This window comes from Zingiber officinale, chromosome 6B (genome assembly GCF_018446385.1).
Source record: "Zingiber officinale cultivar Zhangliang chromosome 6B, Zo_v1.1, whole genome shotgun sequence".
NCBI lineage: Eukaryota > Viridiplantae > Streptophyta > Magnoliopsida > Zingiberales > Zingiberaceae > Zingiber > Zingiber officinale.
Window position 1 is genome coordinate 79,680,963 of NC_055996.1, and position 17,405 is coordinate 79,698,367.

Here is a 17,405-nt window from a genome sequence, read left to right on the forward strand (position 1 = left end):
CTCACCAGGACTTACCCTCTGGCTAGCTTCACTCACCAAGACTTTCACCTAACTTTACTCACTAGGATTTTCCTCTGCCTAGCTTCACTCACCAGGACTTTCCATCTGTCTAATCTCCAGTTAGGACTTTCCCAGTCAAGTATCCGGTCAGCTTTGACTTACTTGACTCTTCTTCACATTAATCTGGTCAAACCCTGACCAGAGGGGAATTGCACCAGCAATCTCCCCAATCGGACGATTGCACCTGCAATCTCCATGTATTGTCAAACATCAAAACCCAAACATCAAGACTCAAGCTTGAGCCAACTCAAGCCTAATCAACCTGGTCGACCTCGACGCAAGGGATATTGCACCAACAAAACTAACTATCATCCAGAAAAGATCAGGAAGTTTAAGTTTCGAAAAAATGGATAAACTATTTTTGGAAAAATTAATTAAAGAATTTTAGACTTGGGAAAAATTTTGAAAATTTTTATAACAGTTCAACAGTCATATATAAAGCAGATATAATTTTTAAATATATATATATATATATATATATTATTTTAAGCAGAAATAAATTATTTTCTATATAAACATATATTTTCTAAAAAATGCTTAAAAAATAATTATTAACCTCGAAAGATCTTGAAATATTTTCTGAGAATGTATAATAGCAAGTAACTTTGCAGAAAAAATAAAATTTCAAAAATTAAATTTTTGAGAGTTTTTAATATTAAAGATTTTCATTTGGATAATTTATAGAAAATTCACCGATGGTTAAAAAATTTCAGATACAATTTTTATAGATATAGAAAATGATAATGTTTTACAAAAAGATAAATTTTGAAATTTACTCAGCGAAATAATTTTAAATTAAAAAAAAATAATTTTGTTAAAAAAATTCATAGAAAAATAATACAATGGTCAAAACATTTAATTTTTTTTAAATAGATAAGTAATGAAATCTTCTTTCTCAACAAAATTTTGAATCAAATTAATTTTTAATAGAAATTATACAAAAAAAATTATTTAGTCAATTCTAAGTAAGAAAAAAATATTCAATCAATTTAAATGTAAGCCATAAAAATTTAATACAAGCATGATTTTGGAACTCAAAATAGGTTCCTTCCTACTGGATTAATTAAAAATTTTTTAGGGATATATTTTGGTGATAACTTTCTAATTTGACCCTTATTATATCTAAAATATTAATTTAGTCTTAAATTATTTCTAAAATTTGAATGAATAAAAGTTGAACATACAGAATTTTTCAAATTTTGTATTTGTTCTTTTAAATTTTGATTTTCTATTTTTAGTTTATCGAAATCCTCTAATTGACAAGCTGTTGCTAGAGTTCCTTTTAACCAGTAGGGATCCTCTGGTCCGCAAATTACGGACTAGGGGATGGTCCACTGATGTGGACCCTTGATTTGGATGGACCCCACCTATTTAAAGATGGGATCCATCCAAATCAAGGATCCTCATGTAATGGACCATCCCCTGGTCCGCAATTTGCGGACCAGAGGATCTGCTCTCCCTTTTAACTCATTATTTTCTTTTAATAATTTTGTATTTTCTATTTCTAATTTACAAGAATTTTTTGATAATATTTTTATAAACTTAAATAATTTATCAGGAGGTAGAGATTGTACCTGACTTACCTTGTCGATCTCAGAATCTGATGCTCCCCCAATAGAGCTACTTTTTTCTAATGTTCCTCCCCCTTCAACGCCGCTTTCTTCTGAAGACTCTCCCCCTTCATCGATACTCATCTGGGATGAGCATTCTATGTCTTCAGGTAGGTATTCGGCTATAAGAGTTGTCCCGACAATTTCCTCAGTCTCGGATTCTTCTGACGACGACTCAATGTCCATCGAGGAGTTGGATTCAACTTCTTTTGGTTCTTCATAGAGTTTCAAGAACTTTTCTTAAGTTATTTTGCACTCTTGTATTTGTCAATTCTATCGAGATCCTGAGTTGGCAGAACACTCAAAAGGTGGAACTCGGTTTTACCATTTGCCATAAAATCATTGCGTTGCTTCTTAGTTCATCGATGCTCCTCAAGTTCTTTTCCTTCTTCACTTTGGGCATATCAAAATCATACTTAATCATTAGTAAAATATTAAAATCAGTTTTAAAATATACCTCCATTCGACGTCTCCAAAACGTGAACTCCCCCTCGAATACTGGTGGATGGATACTAGCTTTAGCCATTTCTTGTGCTTGGTCAGCTGTCACACCCCAGGTAGTCCCTGCCTGAAGAAATTTCGGTAGCATCTCCCCTGTACGGGTGACAATATGAGTCCAGAATACATATATCTAATCCTCGGCCCACACAGCCGGAACAATACAATACAAATAATAATCAAACCACACAGTTTATATCAACATTCCACATAGTTTAATATGAACAATCCACGCAGTTTAATATAAAGAAAAGACAATATAGAATCATCGTAGATATATGTAAGTCATACTCCACTACAACGAAGAAATGAAATCCATGAAGTAATGAAAATATCCGCAGCGGAAAATAAAAGTAGCAAACCCAAAGGTTCAACATAAAGTCCACAATACAAAACTCACATCACAAGTGAAAAAATGTAGTAACGAAAATAGAGATCGACTACAGAAAATCCTCGTGACAAGGGGGCTAGCGACTGGAATCTCTCTTGACGGCCTCAACCTGAAAAATAGTAATATAACGGTGTGAGTCCAAAGAACTCAGCAGGTAATCCAATAGATATGTACAGCAATATATAACTACCAGTAACAATCCTACGATACAGTATCCTAACAGTACAACATATAGTACAGTCTCCTAACAGTAAACAGGTATGCATAACTGAATAAACTGCAGTAACCAACAATAGACATGTCATACAGTCTACTGCAAGAATAATAAGAAATGCAATACTAAAATAAACTGTACTCACCTGCGAGGCTTGGGCAAATGACTGTGGACATACACAGATAAAGATAGTCAAAGCAAATAAGCATGTATTTTATATGCATGTCAATCATATGCAGTCACCCAAGTGCACCATCCAATATGCAACAATCACAATAAATGCAATCTGTGCATATGATGCAATATGACATGGTCACCCCTAACGCCAATCAACCATCTCACACGCGATGGTGAGACCGAGTGGGTAGGGCTGTGACACCGTGCACTCTGCCGTCACTACCCCTGAAGAGTGACCGAGTGGACGGGATGCTGTCGGAGTACACCTATCCTCCTACCTCAAACATAGTGAGGGAGCGTAACGCTCTCATCTCCCGGTACACGATGACGGGGAGGGACCCCGACATGCTACCACGCTGTCATCATACTACCCATGAGCACCCCAGCGGAGCACCACCGAGCAACCTACATACCCTGTGTGCTGTGCCACTACCCATGTAGTGGTCACGTAGTGTGCAGGTCCCATGTAGTCGGCCGACGAGCTCAACAATAATGGAGTCGTCAATCGCCCAGCATGCAATCATGCAATATGGTGCACGCGGCTACAATATGTCATACCTGAACATATCCTCCTCCATATGTGTAGGTGTCAAAAAGATAAACACATATATAACAAGGATAACAAACAACATGAATCCAACATCACATATCCAACATATCTATCAACTAATCCAGTATAGAGGGAAGCACAATAAATACCTCTATCTCTATGAACACAGATAAACATAGCCAGAAAGAAAATCATTCTAGACTAAGGTATAGCAGCTAACAGTAGAAGCATATATCATGTATCAACTAAACTAAACCAGGGAAGTACTAATGACCAACACTAGTAAGTATATATAAACTGCACATATCATAAGACACTATCAAGAGATAAGTTAAAGGGTACCCACCTCAAATAGAAGGTACAATCACGCCAAATCCAACGTCGAGACGCTTGTCTCAAATCAGAGTCCTGTGTCAAATAATATATATATATATATATATATATATATTATTTAGTTAAATCCACAAGAATAGCTAAATAAAATTCCTAAAACTAAATTAGGGCAAAACCCTAATCACACAACCTCAATCTACCGAATTAAATCTGACGGTCAATTAGGGTTAATTATATAATCCATAATCACCAATTAGATTAGTAATCTTAACCTAACTTAAATCCAATAGTTGATTAGGGTTAATTACCCTAACCCCAATCATTCCATTAAATTAAATCTAATCACAATTCAACAACCAATTATAACCTTAAATCAACCGTTCTACAACAAGATCAAAAACCTACATATAATCAACAACTAGTATAATTCATCCACAACATGCTCATGTATCAATTACTCCTACACATACCTCAATCAAGCTACTGTTGATGCTGGTTTGAGTGCTGACGGCAAGGAAACACCAACAGTACACAGAACCTCACCTCATAGTCATGCTTGTTGATCCACAACACTCAACCTCATTGGAATCAATCGGATCACAACAGGAGGTCAAGCAGGGAGATAGCTGATCAATTAACCATCTTTCTAGCCTTTGCCCAGCAGCTCAAGAACACCTCATCAAGACCTCCTTGGAATTCCTCCTCACTGGATTCCACCCTACTTGTCTCTGCCGACAGCTACCATTGATCCCATCATCTTCAACCGAAACCTAATCCAACCACAAGAAGATGACTAATCCGATCAGGTAAAGAATCCAGCACAAGAAGAGTCAATTCCAAAAGGAGAACCCTAATCTAGCTAAACCCTTGAATCAACAAGGATCCAGTGATGAATCAAGAGGCAAATCGGGAAGAGGGGTTTTCGGTTAAGGCTAGCTTACCCACGCTGACGATCGAGTAGCACAAATCTGGACTAGGGCACCTCTCCAAGCTTCGGTGGACAATTGGTTGGGAGTCAACGCGAGATCTGATCCGTCACTGTGCCCTAGCCGCAACACCTTCGGCGATCAGCCGCAGAACTCGATTGTATACGGCTTTCTATTTTCCAAGAATCAAGTCAAGATTCTTGGAACACAGTGTAAACTGTTCTAATGTAGTCTTCAAGTCCTTGACTTGATTTTTCAGGCTAGAATTCTCTTCCTTAAACTTTTGGACTTGAGTTGATGTTCTAGTCTGAATAGGGTCATCCAAGGATTCAGTATTAGTCACTTCTTTAAGGGATGTTACCTCCTTTAGAAGCGACTTGACCCGAATGTTGGATTTTGCTAATTTATTTAACAGATAAGAAATTAAATTTTCTAATTTATCTACATTTGTACTGGAAATCAGAGACCTTACAGTGGGTTTGGGCCCTTCGGAAACGTATACAAATCTGTGGCTTCGCTCGGACTCAGTCTCTGATTCGCTCTCGGTTTTGATCTCGAACTCGGACTTGGTTTCCGCCACAGATGCTAGTACTGGTAGAGCGAGGAAGCTTGTCGGTTCTTCTTTATCGAAGTCAGATTTGTCTGATGACTTGGACCACGTTGCCTTCAGTGCTTTCTTCGTCTTGCTTATTCCTGCAAATAACGTAACACCTTTCTCGGCCGGAGTAGTATTAGTCTGCTCAAATAATTCATCTATTAAATTACACTTACTTACTTTCATGTCTGATGTACTCTCGTGTAGCTCGATCAGCTTCTCCCATAACTCCTTTACACTTAAGAAGGGGCCGACGTGGTTTAGCTCTTCATTGGTTAAGCCACATTGAAGAGTATAGGTTGCTTTAGCATTGACCTCGACCTTCTTGATTATGTTCGCGTCCCAATTCTCGTAAGGTATCGGTTTGCCGGCGCTGTTAGTTGGTAGTTCAAGACCAGTTTTGACGATCATCCAGACTTCAAAGTGAGTCTGGAGATACGCCTCCATGTGGCCCTTCCAGTATCCGAAGTCATCTCTGGAGAAGAGTGGTGGGCGAGCAGTGCTAAAACCTTCTTAGAAAGTCATTTTAGATCTAGCACAAGGAAAACGAACAAAAAGAATGTCCCAGGACTTGATCTTGGATTGGTAGTGCGGGAGAAAAATAAAAATAATAATTCAGGAATTTTGAGAAAAAATAATAAAATAATATTAAAATAATATTACCATAAATTCCTGAAAAATGCGATATTTCGCTAATACGGACCAGTGGTGAAAAAATGACAGTGAATTTTTCGAAATTAATTTTGGAGGGAAAAAATGAAAGGCGTAAGGTTTTATTTTTACTCTTAACGAACGAGAAAGCGGCAAAAAAATGCTCGAACGGTAGTTGTACCAATTCAGAGCAACCTCGCTCTGATACCAATTGTTGGATCGAGATGCGCTAGGGGGGGTGAATAGCGCTCGTGGCTTTCACTCGTTTCGGATTCGAAAAACTCGACGAGTAAACAACGGAATATAAAGAAATAACAACAAACATAGAAAGACACCAAGGGTTTACTTGGTTCGGAGCCAGGGCGACTCCTACTCCAAGGCCCGCGATCGTTGATCACTTTCGATGGGCAACAACTATAATGGCGCAAAACGGTTACAAGTGTGTATTACAATAAGTGCAAATAAAAAGTTATATCAACAACACAAATTAGGAATCTCGAAGCTCCGGGTCGTCGGTGACTTGTAACAGCACTTCAGGGCGTCTCTTGAGCAACGAACAATGGCTAGATCACTTGTATATTATTGTATTAAAGCTACTGCTCGAGTCCCCTTATATAGCCTGCTTGAGGCGCCTCAAACCCCATTCAAGGCGCCTCCAAGTTGCCGAGTCAGCCGCGTGGATCAGCGCTGAAATCTTCTCCTCTTATCCTGTTTGAGGCGCCTCCATGGTCACTCCAAGGTGCCTCCAAGCCCTGATCCGAGGCGCCTCCAACTCCTCTTCGCAACCAACTTCTGCTTTGCACCCGAGGCACCTCCAAGCTCCATGGAGGCGCCTCGGACACTGTTCATCCGAGGCTTAGTTTGTTTATTTTGTACCTACAAGATAGTTAGTCCCAACACAACAACATACCTTGCAAGACAAAGTTAGATCAGGTATAAACATGTTAAATCAAGTGATCGACAGTCATCGGACTGTCCGGGTCTGACTTCGGATTTCCGTCCGGAAACCCTAGGTCGACCCGACGCCTACTCTTCCCTCTGCGGGGAACACGTCCTCACCTACTCCCCTTAGGAGAGATTACCTGATGTCAGTTCAGTCGTCCATACCGACTAGACTTTATACCTAGGGTTACCACTCCCTAGGACCTAGGGTTACCACCCTCTAGGGTTACCATCCCCTAGGGTTTTTCTCCACCTAGGGTTACTACCCCCTAGGACCTAAGGTTACCCCCCCCCCCCCCTCCCCCTTAAGATTTTCCTCCACCTATGGTTACCACCCCCTAGGTCCTAAGGTCGCCGCCCCTTAGGGTTTTCCTTCACCTAGGGTTACCACCCCCTAGGACATAGGGTTACCATCACCTAGGATTTTCACCTTGCCTAACCGCAGTTAGGACTTTTGCCTAAGAACACTTAGGACTTTCCTACAATCTCCATCAGACATGTTAGATCACAAATAAGTTTAATTTTGATTCCTTTGCCATTATCAAAACTTGGGTTTGATCGTCGGATGCTTCCCGCATCAACAATTTTTGGTGTAATGATAGAAGTTTGAAGCATGTTTTGAGGGGGAGAATCTCCTTAAAAACATGATTTGAGAATTCAAAATGAATACTCTAGCAAGAGCATTGGATGATGGATGCTCAAGGGTGAACATTGAGGACAATGAAGGGTATGAGACCTTTATTGTGATGCTATGAACAACAAGTGAGGTTGTGAACAGCAAGTGGAATAAATCTTAGGAGAAGATTTTTTATGTGTGTCAAAGGGGAAAAATGTAGAAAACCCCTCATTTATATTTTGGTATGAAGAAGAAGTTAAGGCTATTGAGTAAGCCTAACTTAAACGTGTTGCTTAAATATGTTCTCAAATATAAAAAAAGGAGAGATTATTGGTGCAATTATCCCTAGGTCAAAGTTGACCAATTTGGCTCAAGCTTGAATTTTGATATTTTACAATATATGGAGATTGTAGGTGCAATTATCTATTAGGGAGAATGTTGGTGCAAGTCTTCTATGATCAAAGGTTGACCAGTTTGAAGTGAGAGAATAGTCAAGTAGGTCAAGATTAATTAGATACTTGGCTGAAAAAAATCCTAACTAGAGGTTAGGTAAGGCAAGACCAACGAGATGGTTGGCAGAAAAAGAAAAACTAAATGGATAAATGTTGATTGGACACTTGGTATAAGAAGTCTCGGTGAGTGAAGCCGGACAGTAAAGAAAATCTTGGTGAGTGAAACCATGCAAATGAAAAGTCTTGGTGAGTGAAGTCAAACAGTTGGAAAGTCCTAGTGAGTGAAGTCAAGCAGTTGAAAAGTCCTAGTGAGTGAAGCTAGATAGTTGTAAGTCATAGTGAGTGAAGCCAAGCAGTTGGAAATTCCTGATGAGTAAAGCCAGATAGTTGGAAAGTCCTAATGAGTAAAGTCAGACAATTGGAAAGTCCTGGTGAGTGAAGTCAGATGATTAAAAAGTCCTAGTTAGTGAAGCCAGGTAGTTGGAAAGTCCTAGTTGTTAGGATTGATGGATTGCGGCTAGAGAGGGGGGGGGTGTGAATAGCCGCCCCAAATCGTTCGTTTCTTTCTACAAATCAAGGTTAGCGCAGCGGAAATAAACAATAGAAACGACAACGGAGAATAGCAAACCTCAAACTCGTCGATGTAACGAGGTTCGGAGATGAAACTCCTACTCCTCGGCGTGTCCGTAAGGTGGACGAAGCCTATCAATCCTTCGGTGGATGAGTCCCCAGACCGATCAGCACTCTTCGCCCAACTCTCTGATCGTCTCCTGATCGGTCTGTGGACCGATCAGGGTGCATGTGGATCGGTCCACAGACTGATCCCCTCTTTTTCTCTTTGCCTTCTGTTCGCTTTCTGATCGGTCTCCAGACCGATGCAGGTCTTGGTTTTTGCCCAAACCAACTCCAACCAATATCCGGTCAACCTTGACCTCTTGGTACATCATGCTTAGCATCCGGTCACTCCCTTGACCTGCTAAGACTCCCCACCAAGTGTCCGGTCAATCCCTTTGACCCACTTGGACTTTTCTCTTTGTGTCAAGTATCCAGTCACTCCCTTGACCTACTTGACCTTCTCAACACCAGATGTCCGATCACCCTTGATCCATCTGGATTTTCCCTTGCCCGGTTTCACTCACCAGGACTTTCACCTAGCTTCACTTACTAGGGTTTTCACCTGGCTTCACTCACCAGGATTTCCAATCTGCCCGGCTTCACTCACCAGGACTTCCGCTTCACTCACCGGGACTTTCACCTAGCTTCACTCACTAGGGTTTTCTGGCTTCACTCACGGGACTTTCCCACCCGCTTCACTCACCGGGACTTTTCCGTCTCCGGCTTCACTCACCAGACTTTCCACATCCGGTCCGGAGAACGAGCCACCGAGCCCTCTCGGACCTAGAACGAGCTACCGAGCCCTCTCCGACTTCCATCCGGTCCAGAGAACGAGCTCCCGAGCCCTCTCTGACCACAGTCGGGAGAACGAGCTACCGAGCCCTCTCCGACTTCCCATGTGCCAAGCTTCCATACTTGAACTTCTCCGTGCCAAGTCTCCATACTTGGATTTTTCCCGTGCCAAGCTCCCTGCTTGGACTTTTCCGAGTCAGGTCAACTCACCTCGGGTCAACCAGGTCAACCTTGACCACGGGTTGCACCCACAATCTCCCAAGCTTGTATCCTGGTTAAACATCAAGATACAACTTTTCTGTTCACGTTAAACATTGTTAAACATAACTCGTCAAACATCAAAACACAACTCGAGTCAAGTCAACTCGAGTCTGGTCAACCAGGTCAACCTTGACCTAAGGTTGCACAAACACTAGTAAGTGAGTTAGGCAGTGAGGAAACATTGGTGAGTGAAGCCAGGTGGAAAAATTCTTGGTGAGTGAAGCTAGGCATTGAAAAATCCAGGTGGATCAAAAGTTTACCAAATACTTGGTATTTGAAGTCCAAATGGGTCATGGAGAATCGAACACTTGGCATGAGGAGTAAAATCTAGATGAGTCAAAGGTTGACTGGACACTTGATGTTTAGAAGTCCAAGTGGGGTATGGAGGACCAGACACTTGACATGAGGAAAAAAGTCCAAGTGGGTTAAAGGATTGCCCAGACACTTGGTGAAGAAGTCCCAACAAGTCACAGTAATTGACCGAATGTTAGATAAGGGAACCCTAAACTTGAATTAAGCAAGTTAGGGTTGGACAATTTATTGGGGCAATCGATTGCCCCTAAGCTAATCAATTAGAAGGTACTTGCAAGAACACAAAAAGGGCTCAAATTGATTGATTAATCGATTGGGCTGAGCCTAATTAATTGGACTAATCGATTAGGGCCAAGAGATTCACGAAAAGGAATTCACAAAAAATAAGGTTGAATCGATTGACCTAATCAATTCAACCACTACTAATTGATTGAGCCAATTGATTAGGTAATGTTTTTATCGCGAGGAGAGTGAATTGATTGGGTTAATTGATTAAGGTTTTTTTATGAGTGAATAGAGAGTTATGAAATTGATTGGGTAATTGATTAAGGCTATCTAAATCGAGTGGGATGACTCATCAATCGATTATGGTTCAAAAAAAGAGCCGTTCTACAGGTGTTGGATGTTCGGATGATGTGACAGTCGATTATGAGTGAGCCTAATCGATTGGGAGGTGTCGAAGGACCCTAGAAATTTTGTGGACTTTTCAATGACACATCTCTTTACAACACTCAATGCTAGTTCTTGAGATTTGGGGGAGACAAATGCTGCTGCATTTCCCACATTCAAGAAATAGATATGAGCAACAAGAAGAGAGCAAGCTAAGATTTCATTGTTGTAATCTCGTGTAAGATTTCATTGTATTTGTTCTTGCTCTTCTTGGTGTATTTCATGTTATGAGGTTGTACAAGGTTTCTCCGCCTCCAGATTGAATCGACCGGCCCCACGGAAGTTTCTCACTATCCGCTAGGATAAATCGAAAAAATACACATATCTGGTGAAGAAAATTTTTTAATAATACATCGCTACTGAATCTCGAACTCTAAATCTTTCATCTATTATGACACACGATCCAAGGGGCCTCTTGCCCGTCTGTGAATTATCATTTCTAGTAACTAAGTAACTGATTAAAAATTTGAAATTAAAATTAATATAATCTTGAGCTATTAAAGTTATAAATCATATCCGATTCATCTCTAAAATAATAATAATAATTATTATTATTATTTTAAATAAATATGTTATAGGTATAGTTTGATCCTATATGGGAAGACAATTTTATTCTTATCATCCGATTTGGAGGGCTCGAGAATACAGAAACAAATTTTTTCTTATAAAAAATTAAATTATTTTTTATATCCAATATTAAACTAATAACGACAAATATTACATTTGATTTTAGTCAAATGATTAAAAAAGATATGTTTTCTAATATTATTGGTGCAAGATATTTATGAAAGCTTCTCCATTTACGGTATTGTCAATTTTAAAATATGAGACTAAATAAGTTTTTTTATAAAACAAATCAGAGAAAATTATTAATAAATTTTAAAATTAATTTTAACATGAAAAGAAAAATAGATATTAATATAATTTCATTTTGATTTTCATTAGTTAGTGAAAAGTCTAAATTCTATATATATCTAGATATATATAATATGTTTTGATTTAATAATGGTAGTTGGATGTAAAGATGAAAATTAAGAATATTAAAAATATCTAATTCTTTTATTAATATGATTATGAGTATGAAGATGAGAATGAAAATAAATATATGATTTTTAATGATATAAAGAGGAAGGATATAAAATTGGTCCATCAATTGCAATCCCTAATCTCTATCTATAAATAAGAATATAATAATGTTTGATTGTGTTTTCAGAAAGAAAGGCCCGAAGAAATAAATAAATATATATAAAAATATAAAATAATAATTGTATTATAATAACTTTTTCATGACCTCAAATACGTAAAATTTTAGATTTTAAAGAGAAAAAATAAGGTGAATATTTTCTTACGAAACTCAAAATCTAATTTGCAAAAATCAAAATATCATTAGGGAATGAATTGGAAAGGGATGGAATTTCATATTCTTCATCTCTATCCCAATTTATCATATTCATCACCTATCTCGAGGATACATAATATCTCTATATAATGTCAGAATCAATTTTTAGAAATTAATGATATAAAATTTATTCCACCATACACATAATATCGGTATATCTATATATTTCTCCTTTTATATAAATGGAGTCGATATTAAAAAATTATTAAGATAGTGTATGTATCTTTTTTATTATATCGATCTCCATTTTTATACTAATTGGAGGATCTATCTTTACTCTACTTAAATATTTTATTAGGATCTATAAATTAAAAGACTGTTAGTGAATTTTAAATCTTATTTAGAATTTAAGAAAAGAAATCATCCTTTAATATATAAATAAATTAATATATTATAATTTTTAATTTATAATTATCACAAGATAACATTATTAGTGTGATTTAAATTGAAGTATTTTTATTACAATAATTATAAATTATAATCGAGCGTCAAAATTTTTTATTTCTGTCCGAGTCTGTCGAATCCTATCCAAGGCCATAAAAAGATAAGAATCTCCTCCCATCGGATTCCATTTCAACAATTATAAAATATTTACCCATATCAAAACATTATCATTTTTTTTAAAAAAATAAATAATACTTTTTGGATCCCCACAGGAAACTGACACAGGCGGTGTCAGGGACCATCTCATAGCATCCTAGGCTTCTCCTCACGCGTCCGGCCCTACTCACCCAATGTTCCTATAGATCAAATACAATATTTATTTCCAATTATTATTTCAATAAATAATTAAACATCCTTTTTATTTTTATTTTTATTTTTATTTTTCCTTCTCTCTATCATGTTCGATTTAAAATTTTGAAAATTTCCGTAAAAACACAAAGCCACCTCCGCAATCACCGGCGCGGCGGCCCCGCCGAGCGCCCACAACTGCACGTCCGGCGAATCAGAGCGCTCCGCGTGTCCGTGCTACCCCTGTTGGTTCCGGATTTCGGGTCCCGGTCTCGCCCTTCCTTATTCCTTTTTCTCGCTTTTGCTTAATCGCTCATCGAATCGGAAGGTTTGCTTCGTGAGTCTGATGTTGGCGAACACATCAGCGGCTTTCAGGATTTGTGGAATGTTCCTTTGATACCGGCGAGCGGATCTGGTGCGGTCGTGTTGCAGAGCGAGGCATCGGTGGAGCTGCGAGTCGAAGCTTGTCGCTTTCGTAAGTTTCAGGGCCATCTAGTCTCGGAAAGAGGGTTTTCGTTTGCTTTCTTGATCTTTTCCTAATGATCTTTATTTTCATGGATGCCAGTGTTGGTTTCATCGATTTTTTCGATAGGGTTGAATCGTCAAACAGAGAGGTTAGTGGCAAAGCTTTAGCATAGTGTTTCTACTTCCTGGTAGCTTCGTTAGAATGGAAAACTTGCCTTTCTATTGTGGTTTCGCTTGTTGAATGGCCACGGTTACTGCCAGATTTTGCCTTAACAGAATTTGATGGTTATTTTTGTTGTATTCATTAGTTTAGTCCTCCCAAACGCTGACAATACCATTTTGATTGAGAAAAGAATTTCAGATACTTTGTTAATGTCCTGCTTTAATACTTATAATATAACTTCAAACGGAAACAACAAATCTCATATAATATATTTATGCTTTTGAATTTTCTCGATTATCTTTGCTGTAAGAACTTTGAAGTTAGCTACCTTATTTATATAAAAAAGAAACATTTATTTCTGACGTTCAGACGATCGTTTTTAGTAAAGTTAGATCTAACTGGAATATTTTTTTCCTCTTTAATTTCCTAAACCTGAAAACAGAGAAAGGTTGGTCATATTTTGGTACATGCATTTCCATGAGTCCAGAATTAATGTCATTCAAGCCAAAAAGGAAGACAAAGAATGCGAGAAACAAGTACTTGAATGCTGGCTCACTTGATCAGCTCAGTTGCAGCAGGACTACCACCAGAAATTCCACAGATGTTAGTAAGAGAAAGTTATTGTTGGAGTCTAAAAAGAGGGGAGAAACAAATGAACTACATCATCAGGAGGCCGTCCAAAATAGTATCCTTTCTCCAATTAAGGAGTTTCAGACAGCAGCTGAAGTTAATATGCTGCACAGACAGCCTCAAACACCAAAAACACCAAAAGCTGTAAATCCCAAGGGTTTGTCAAGACTTGAATCACTGCCTATGGATCTTCTGGTGAATAATGGCTACAAATTGAATTGATCTTTGGTTGTATTAATTTTATAAAATATTTTTTATATATATGGATGGATGCATGTATTTTCTCTTTGAGTAATTTCTTTGCAAATTTAATTACCATTCTGCTTTCCTTTTGAAAGGTTAAAATCCTGTGCTACTTGCATCATGATCAGTTAGGAGCTGTTTTCCATGTTTCCCAGCGGATTAGAGGAGCTGTAAGTTACCTTTTTCTTCTTCTTTATTTCTAAGCTGACTAAATTAGGCTGTCAAATAATGGAGAAACTTACAATTAAGAAAAGTAAAAAAAAATGTTAAATGGTTGCTTTCCCACCTACCTTAAAAGGTAATGATTTATTCTCATAGGATTCCTAAATTCATTCGAAACTTTTAACCGACTATGCTTTGCTCAGAGAGAGTAATATATTTTGGCAATTTATTTACAAATTCTCTTTTTTTTATCAGTAGTCCTGAACTTAAAATCTTCTGCACCTGATGATAAGACAGACCCTGCTGAAATTGTCAGAATTTTAAACTCTGATCCTGGTTAGAATACTATTGGCAAGTAAATTTTGCAGGTTCCTGACTATTGGCCTTAAGCACCTTCTCTAGTTTCTGTCTTTCCTTTCCTTTGTGCTCCCCTATTTTCTTACTGGATTCACCGCCTTAATGAAATAATTAAGAGACTTCTTCTAAGTGATCCTTAACTTCTTCAATATAGCATGTGCATAATTTTGTTTGATTTGAAGAAATTTTTGTTCTTATTTATGATGATGAGCAATGGTCAAGCCCAATGAAATTGCCTATTTAAACTTTGAATAATTATCCCTATTAGTTGGTGGGACAAACAGAAATGGATAATGATGATTCTGATGGTGATTTTACAAACTATTTCAAATCGTCTGCAGCTTCAGTTTTTTTTCCCTGTTTCACCTCTTTTATCATTCGTAGTTTATGTTTGTGCACATTTGTGGGCAGTCTTCTTGTGCATAATTCTCATAGCGTTTGGTTAGCTATATACATTATTTTTGTGAACAATGACAAATGATAATGAACCAGTGCATTATTCTCATAGCGTTTGATTAGCCTTATTCACTATTTTTGCAACAATAACAGAAATGTTGACAAACCAACGTTGTGCTTGAACCAGGTCCTTTCAGCTAGACAACAACATTTTGACTACACTACTCCTGACAGATCTAGGCAAGAGTTGCTTAGGACTAAAACTCCTGCTCCTACTGAGCATTGGCAATTCACGAGGTCAAAAGAATTAGCATGACCTTTAAATTTGATATTGTGTTTAGTTCTTTATATTTTGAATTCTTGCATTTTGCACTTTTAGCATGGAAAATGGGAGGGTCATACAAATGTCAAGCCCACATACCCCAAAAGCTCCAAGACATGGGCCTCGCCCTTCTCATCTTCACACTATGGACATGAAACAGATTTCAGCTGTTCTTTTCCATGAATCTTCATTACATCCAAGACGCAAACCTCCAGGTTTGCCTAGACCAGCTTGGAAGTCAGTGGCTCCTACCAGAGTTCTACTATATGAAGATGAGCTCTGCCAGGCAGTGGCACATAATAAACTTCTTTGAAGCTTGTGGCAGAGTACGACGCCCACAAGCACTATTTTTTCTTGTTGTAGTAATGCTAGTCTATACTGCAGGTTTGCAGCTTGCAAACTTTGCATTATGTCTTCAGAAAACTATGAATTAGTGATCATATATGCAAGAAATTTATGAGCCGACACTTGATTGTACATAGGTCTGGATATTGATCCGGCTCTCCTTTTTTACCCTTAGAACATGCTAACTTGCATTTTTGGTTTTTCCTAGTACGTGTAAAATTTACTCTAGGAAAGTTGCCTTTTCTTGTTCTAGAGGATATCAATATGAAACTTCAATATGTAACTTGAAAACATCTGAAGCCAACTCATGACCAAGCCTGTCATCTGAGAGCGTTCTGTAGCAAAATGAAGAGGAGGAAGAGACTGATAGGAGACTCGCTTTCCATTGTCATCATGTATGCCTAATCATTATTTTTCAGTTTATGAATTGACATACTCTGTTACAAGTTTTTGTATCAAGATTTTATAGGCTTTTTCTTTTGGACGATAGGATCCCAGAACAGGTATGTATAACATCTTCACAGGTATGTGCTGTATAAGAAACATCTGGCAAGAATTTTGTATCAATGAGAACAATTTGTGATCCTGATAGAGTATAATTTAGCCTTTGTATCTCTTATAATAGCACAGAATTGAACATCAATCTCTTTCGATTCCTGCTGCCTAAAGTTCTTTGAGATGGTAGACATCTTATTGGATGAGCCTCCAAATGGTTAAGTTCCTAGAACAAGTTATTGGGTCCTTTAGTGTCATTCAAGCTTAAAACTGAAATCATGATTGCTTGTCTTGTTCATGTGGCCGTAAATTGAAGGTCTACAGGTATTCTCGTTTTTAAATTTTCATTCAAAATAGCAAGTATTCATTTATTTATTGTTTATCTTTATTGTTCATCAATGTTTTGCTTTCTGAGAGTATTAAAATACAAGCTTCTCATACTTGATTTAAGCATGATTTCTTGACTATTAGATTCTTCCCTGGATATATAGGTCAGGCAAAGAAATGTAAATGTGTTCAAATCTGGAATTTAATTAGATATTAACCTAAAAAAAAAGCTAAAAATCGTCTAGTTTGAGTTAACACTCCCAGCCATGATTTCGTAGATTAATAAATTTCCATGACAATGAAAGATTGAGGAATATATACATATTTATTAGCGATGATTAAACCACATATATTATTATTGTATCATAACCCCTGCCCTTTTCAGAGATGAGGATGGTACATTAGCGGCTTTCCCCTTGTGATTTATCAAACGGAAGAATTTATTGGCTACCCAATTAGAGATCATATAAATACAATAAGGGTCCTCTGCGATGGTTGAAATATGAGGTATTATCATATAAAGTTTTGGAATCAAAATTAAGTGTGTATGAGCATGTCTCCTCCCTTGTCTTACCACTTATATTAATGGCTAGTAGCCATATGTGATTTACCTCTTCCGTGTTGGTATAGGAACGGGTTGACGGGGGCACTGAGGGCGAGCGAATCATCTTTTGCCACGTATAAACACAATAAGGGTATCTATAT

The 17,405-nt window shown here is 37.8% G+C and overlaps 1 protein-coding gene across 1 annotated transcript; it reads left to right on the top strand.

The window, feature by feature from the left end:
* The first annotated feature begins 13,083 nt into the window (after positions 1–13,083).
* On the top strand, positions 13,084–15,998 carry LOC121992816 (F-box protein At4g35930-like). Its single transcript, XM_042547402.1, has 6 exons — positions 13,084–13,270; positions 13,361–13,409; positions 13,866–14,248; positions 14,392–14,466; positions 15,399–15,508; positions 15,591–15,998. Exons 3-6 carry the CDS (start codon positions 13,901–13,903, stop codon positions 15,844–15,846), a joined length of 789 nt encoding a protein of 262 aa, XP_042403336.1. The 5' UTR covers positions 13,084–13,270; positions 13,361–13,409; positions 13,866–13,900; the 3' UTR covers positions 15,847–15,998.
* The last annotated feature ends 1,407 nt before the right edge of the window (positions 15,999–17,405 follow it).

Coding starts and splice junctions, on each gene's coding strand:
- LOC121992816 (XM_042547402.1), top strand. CDS start 13,901: ATGAGTCCAGAATTAATGTCATTCAAGCCAAAAAGGAAGACAAAGAAT. Junction 14,249..14,391: donor CACTGCCTATGGATCTTCTG/GTGAATAATGGC, acceptor TCCTTTTGAAAG/GTTAAAATCCTGTGCTACTT. Junction 15,509..15,590: donor GAGCATTGGCAATTCACGAG/GTCAAAAGAATT, acceptor TTGCACTTTTAG/CATGGAAAATGGGAGGGTCA.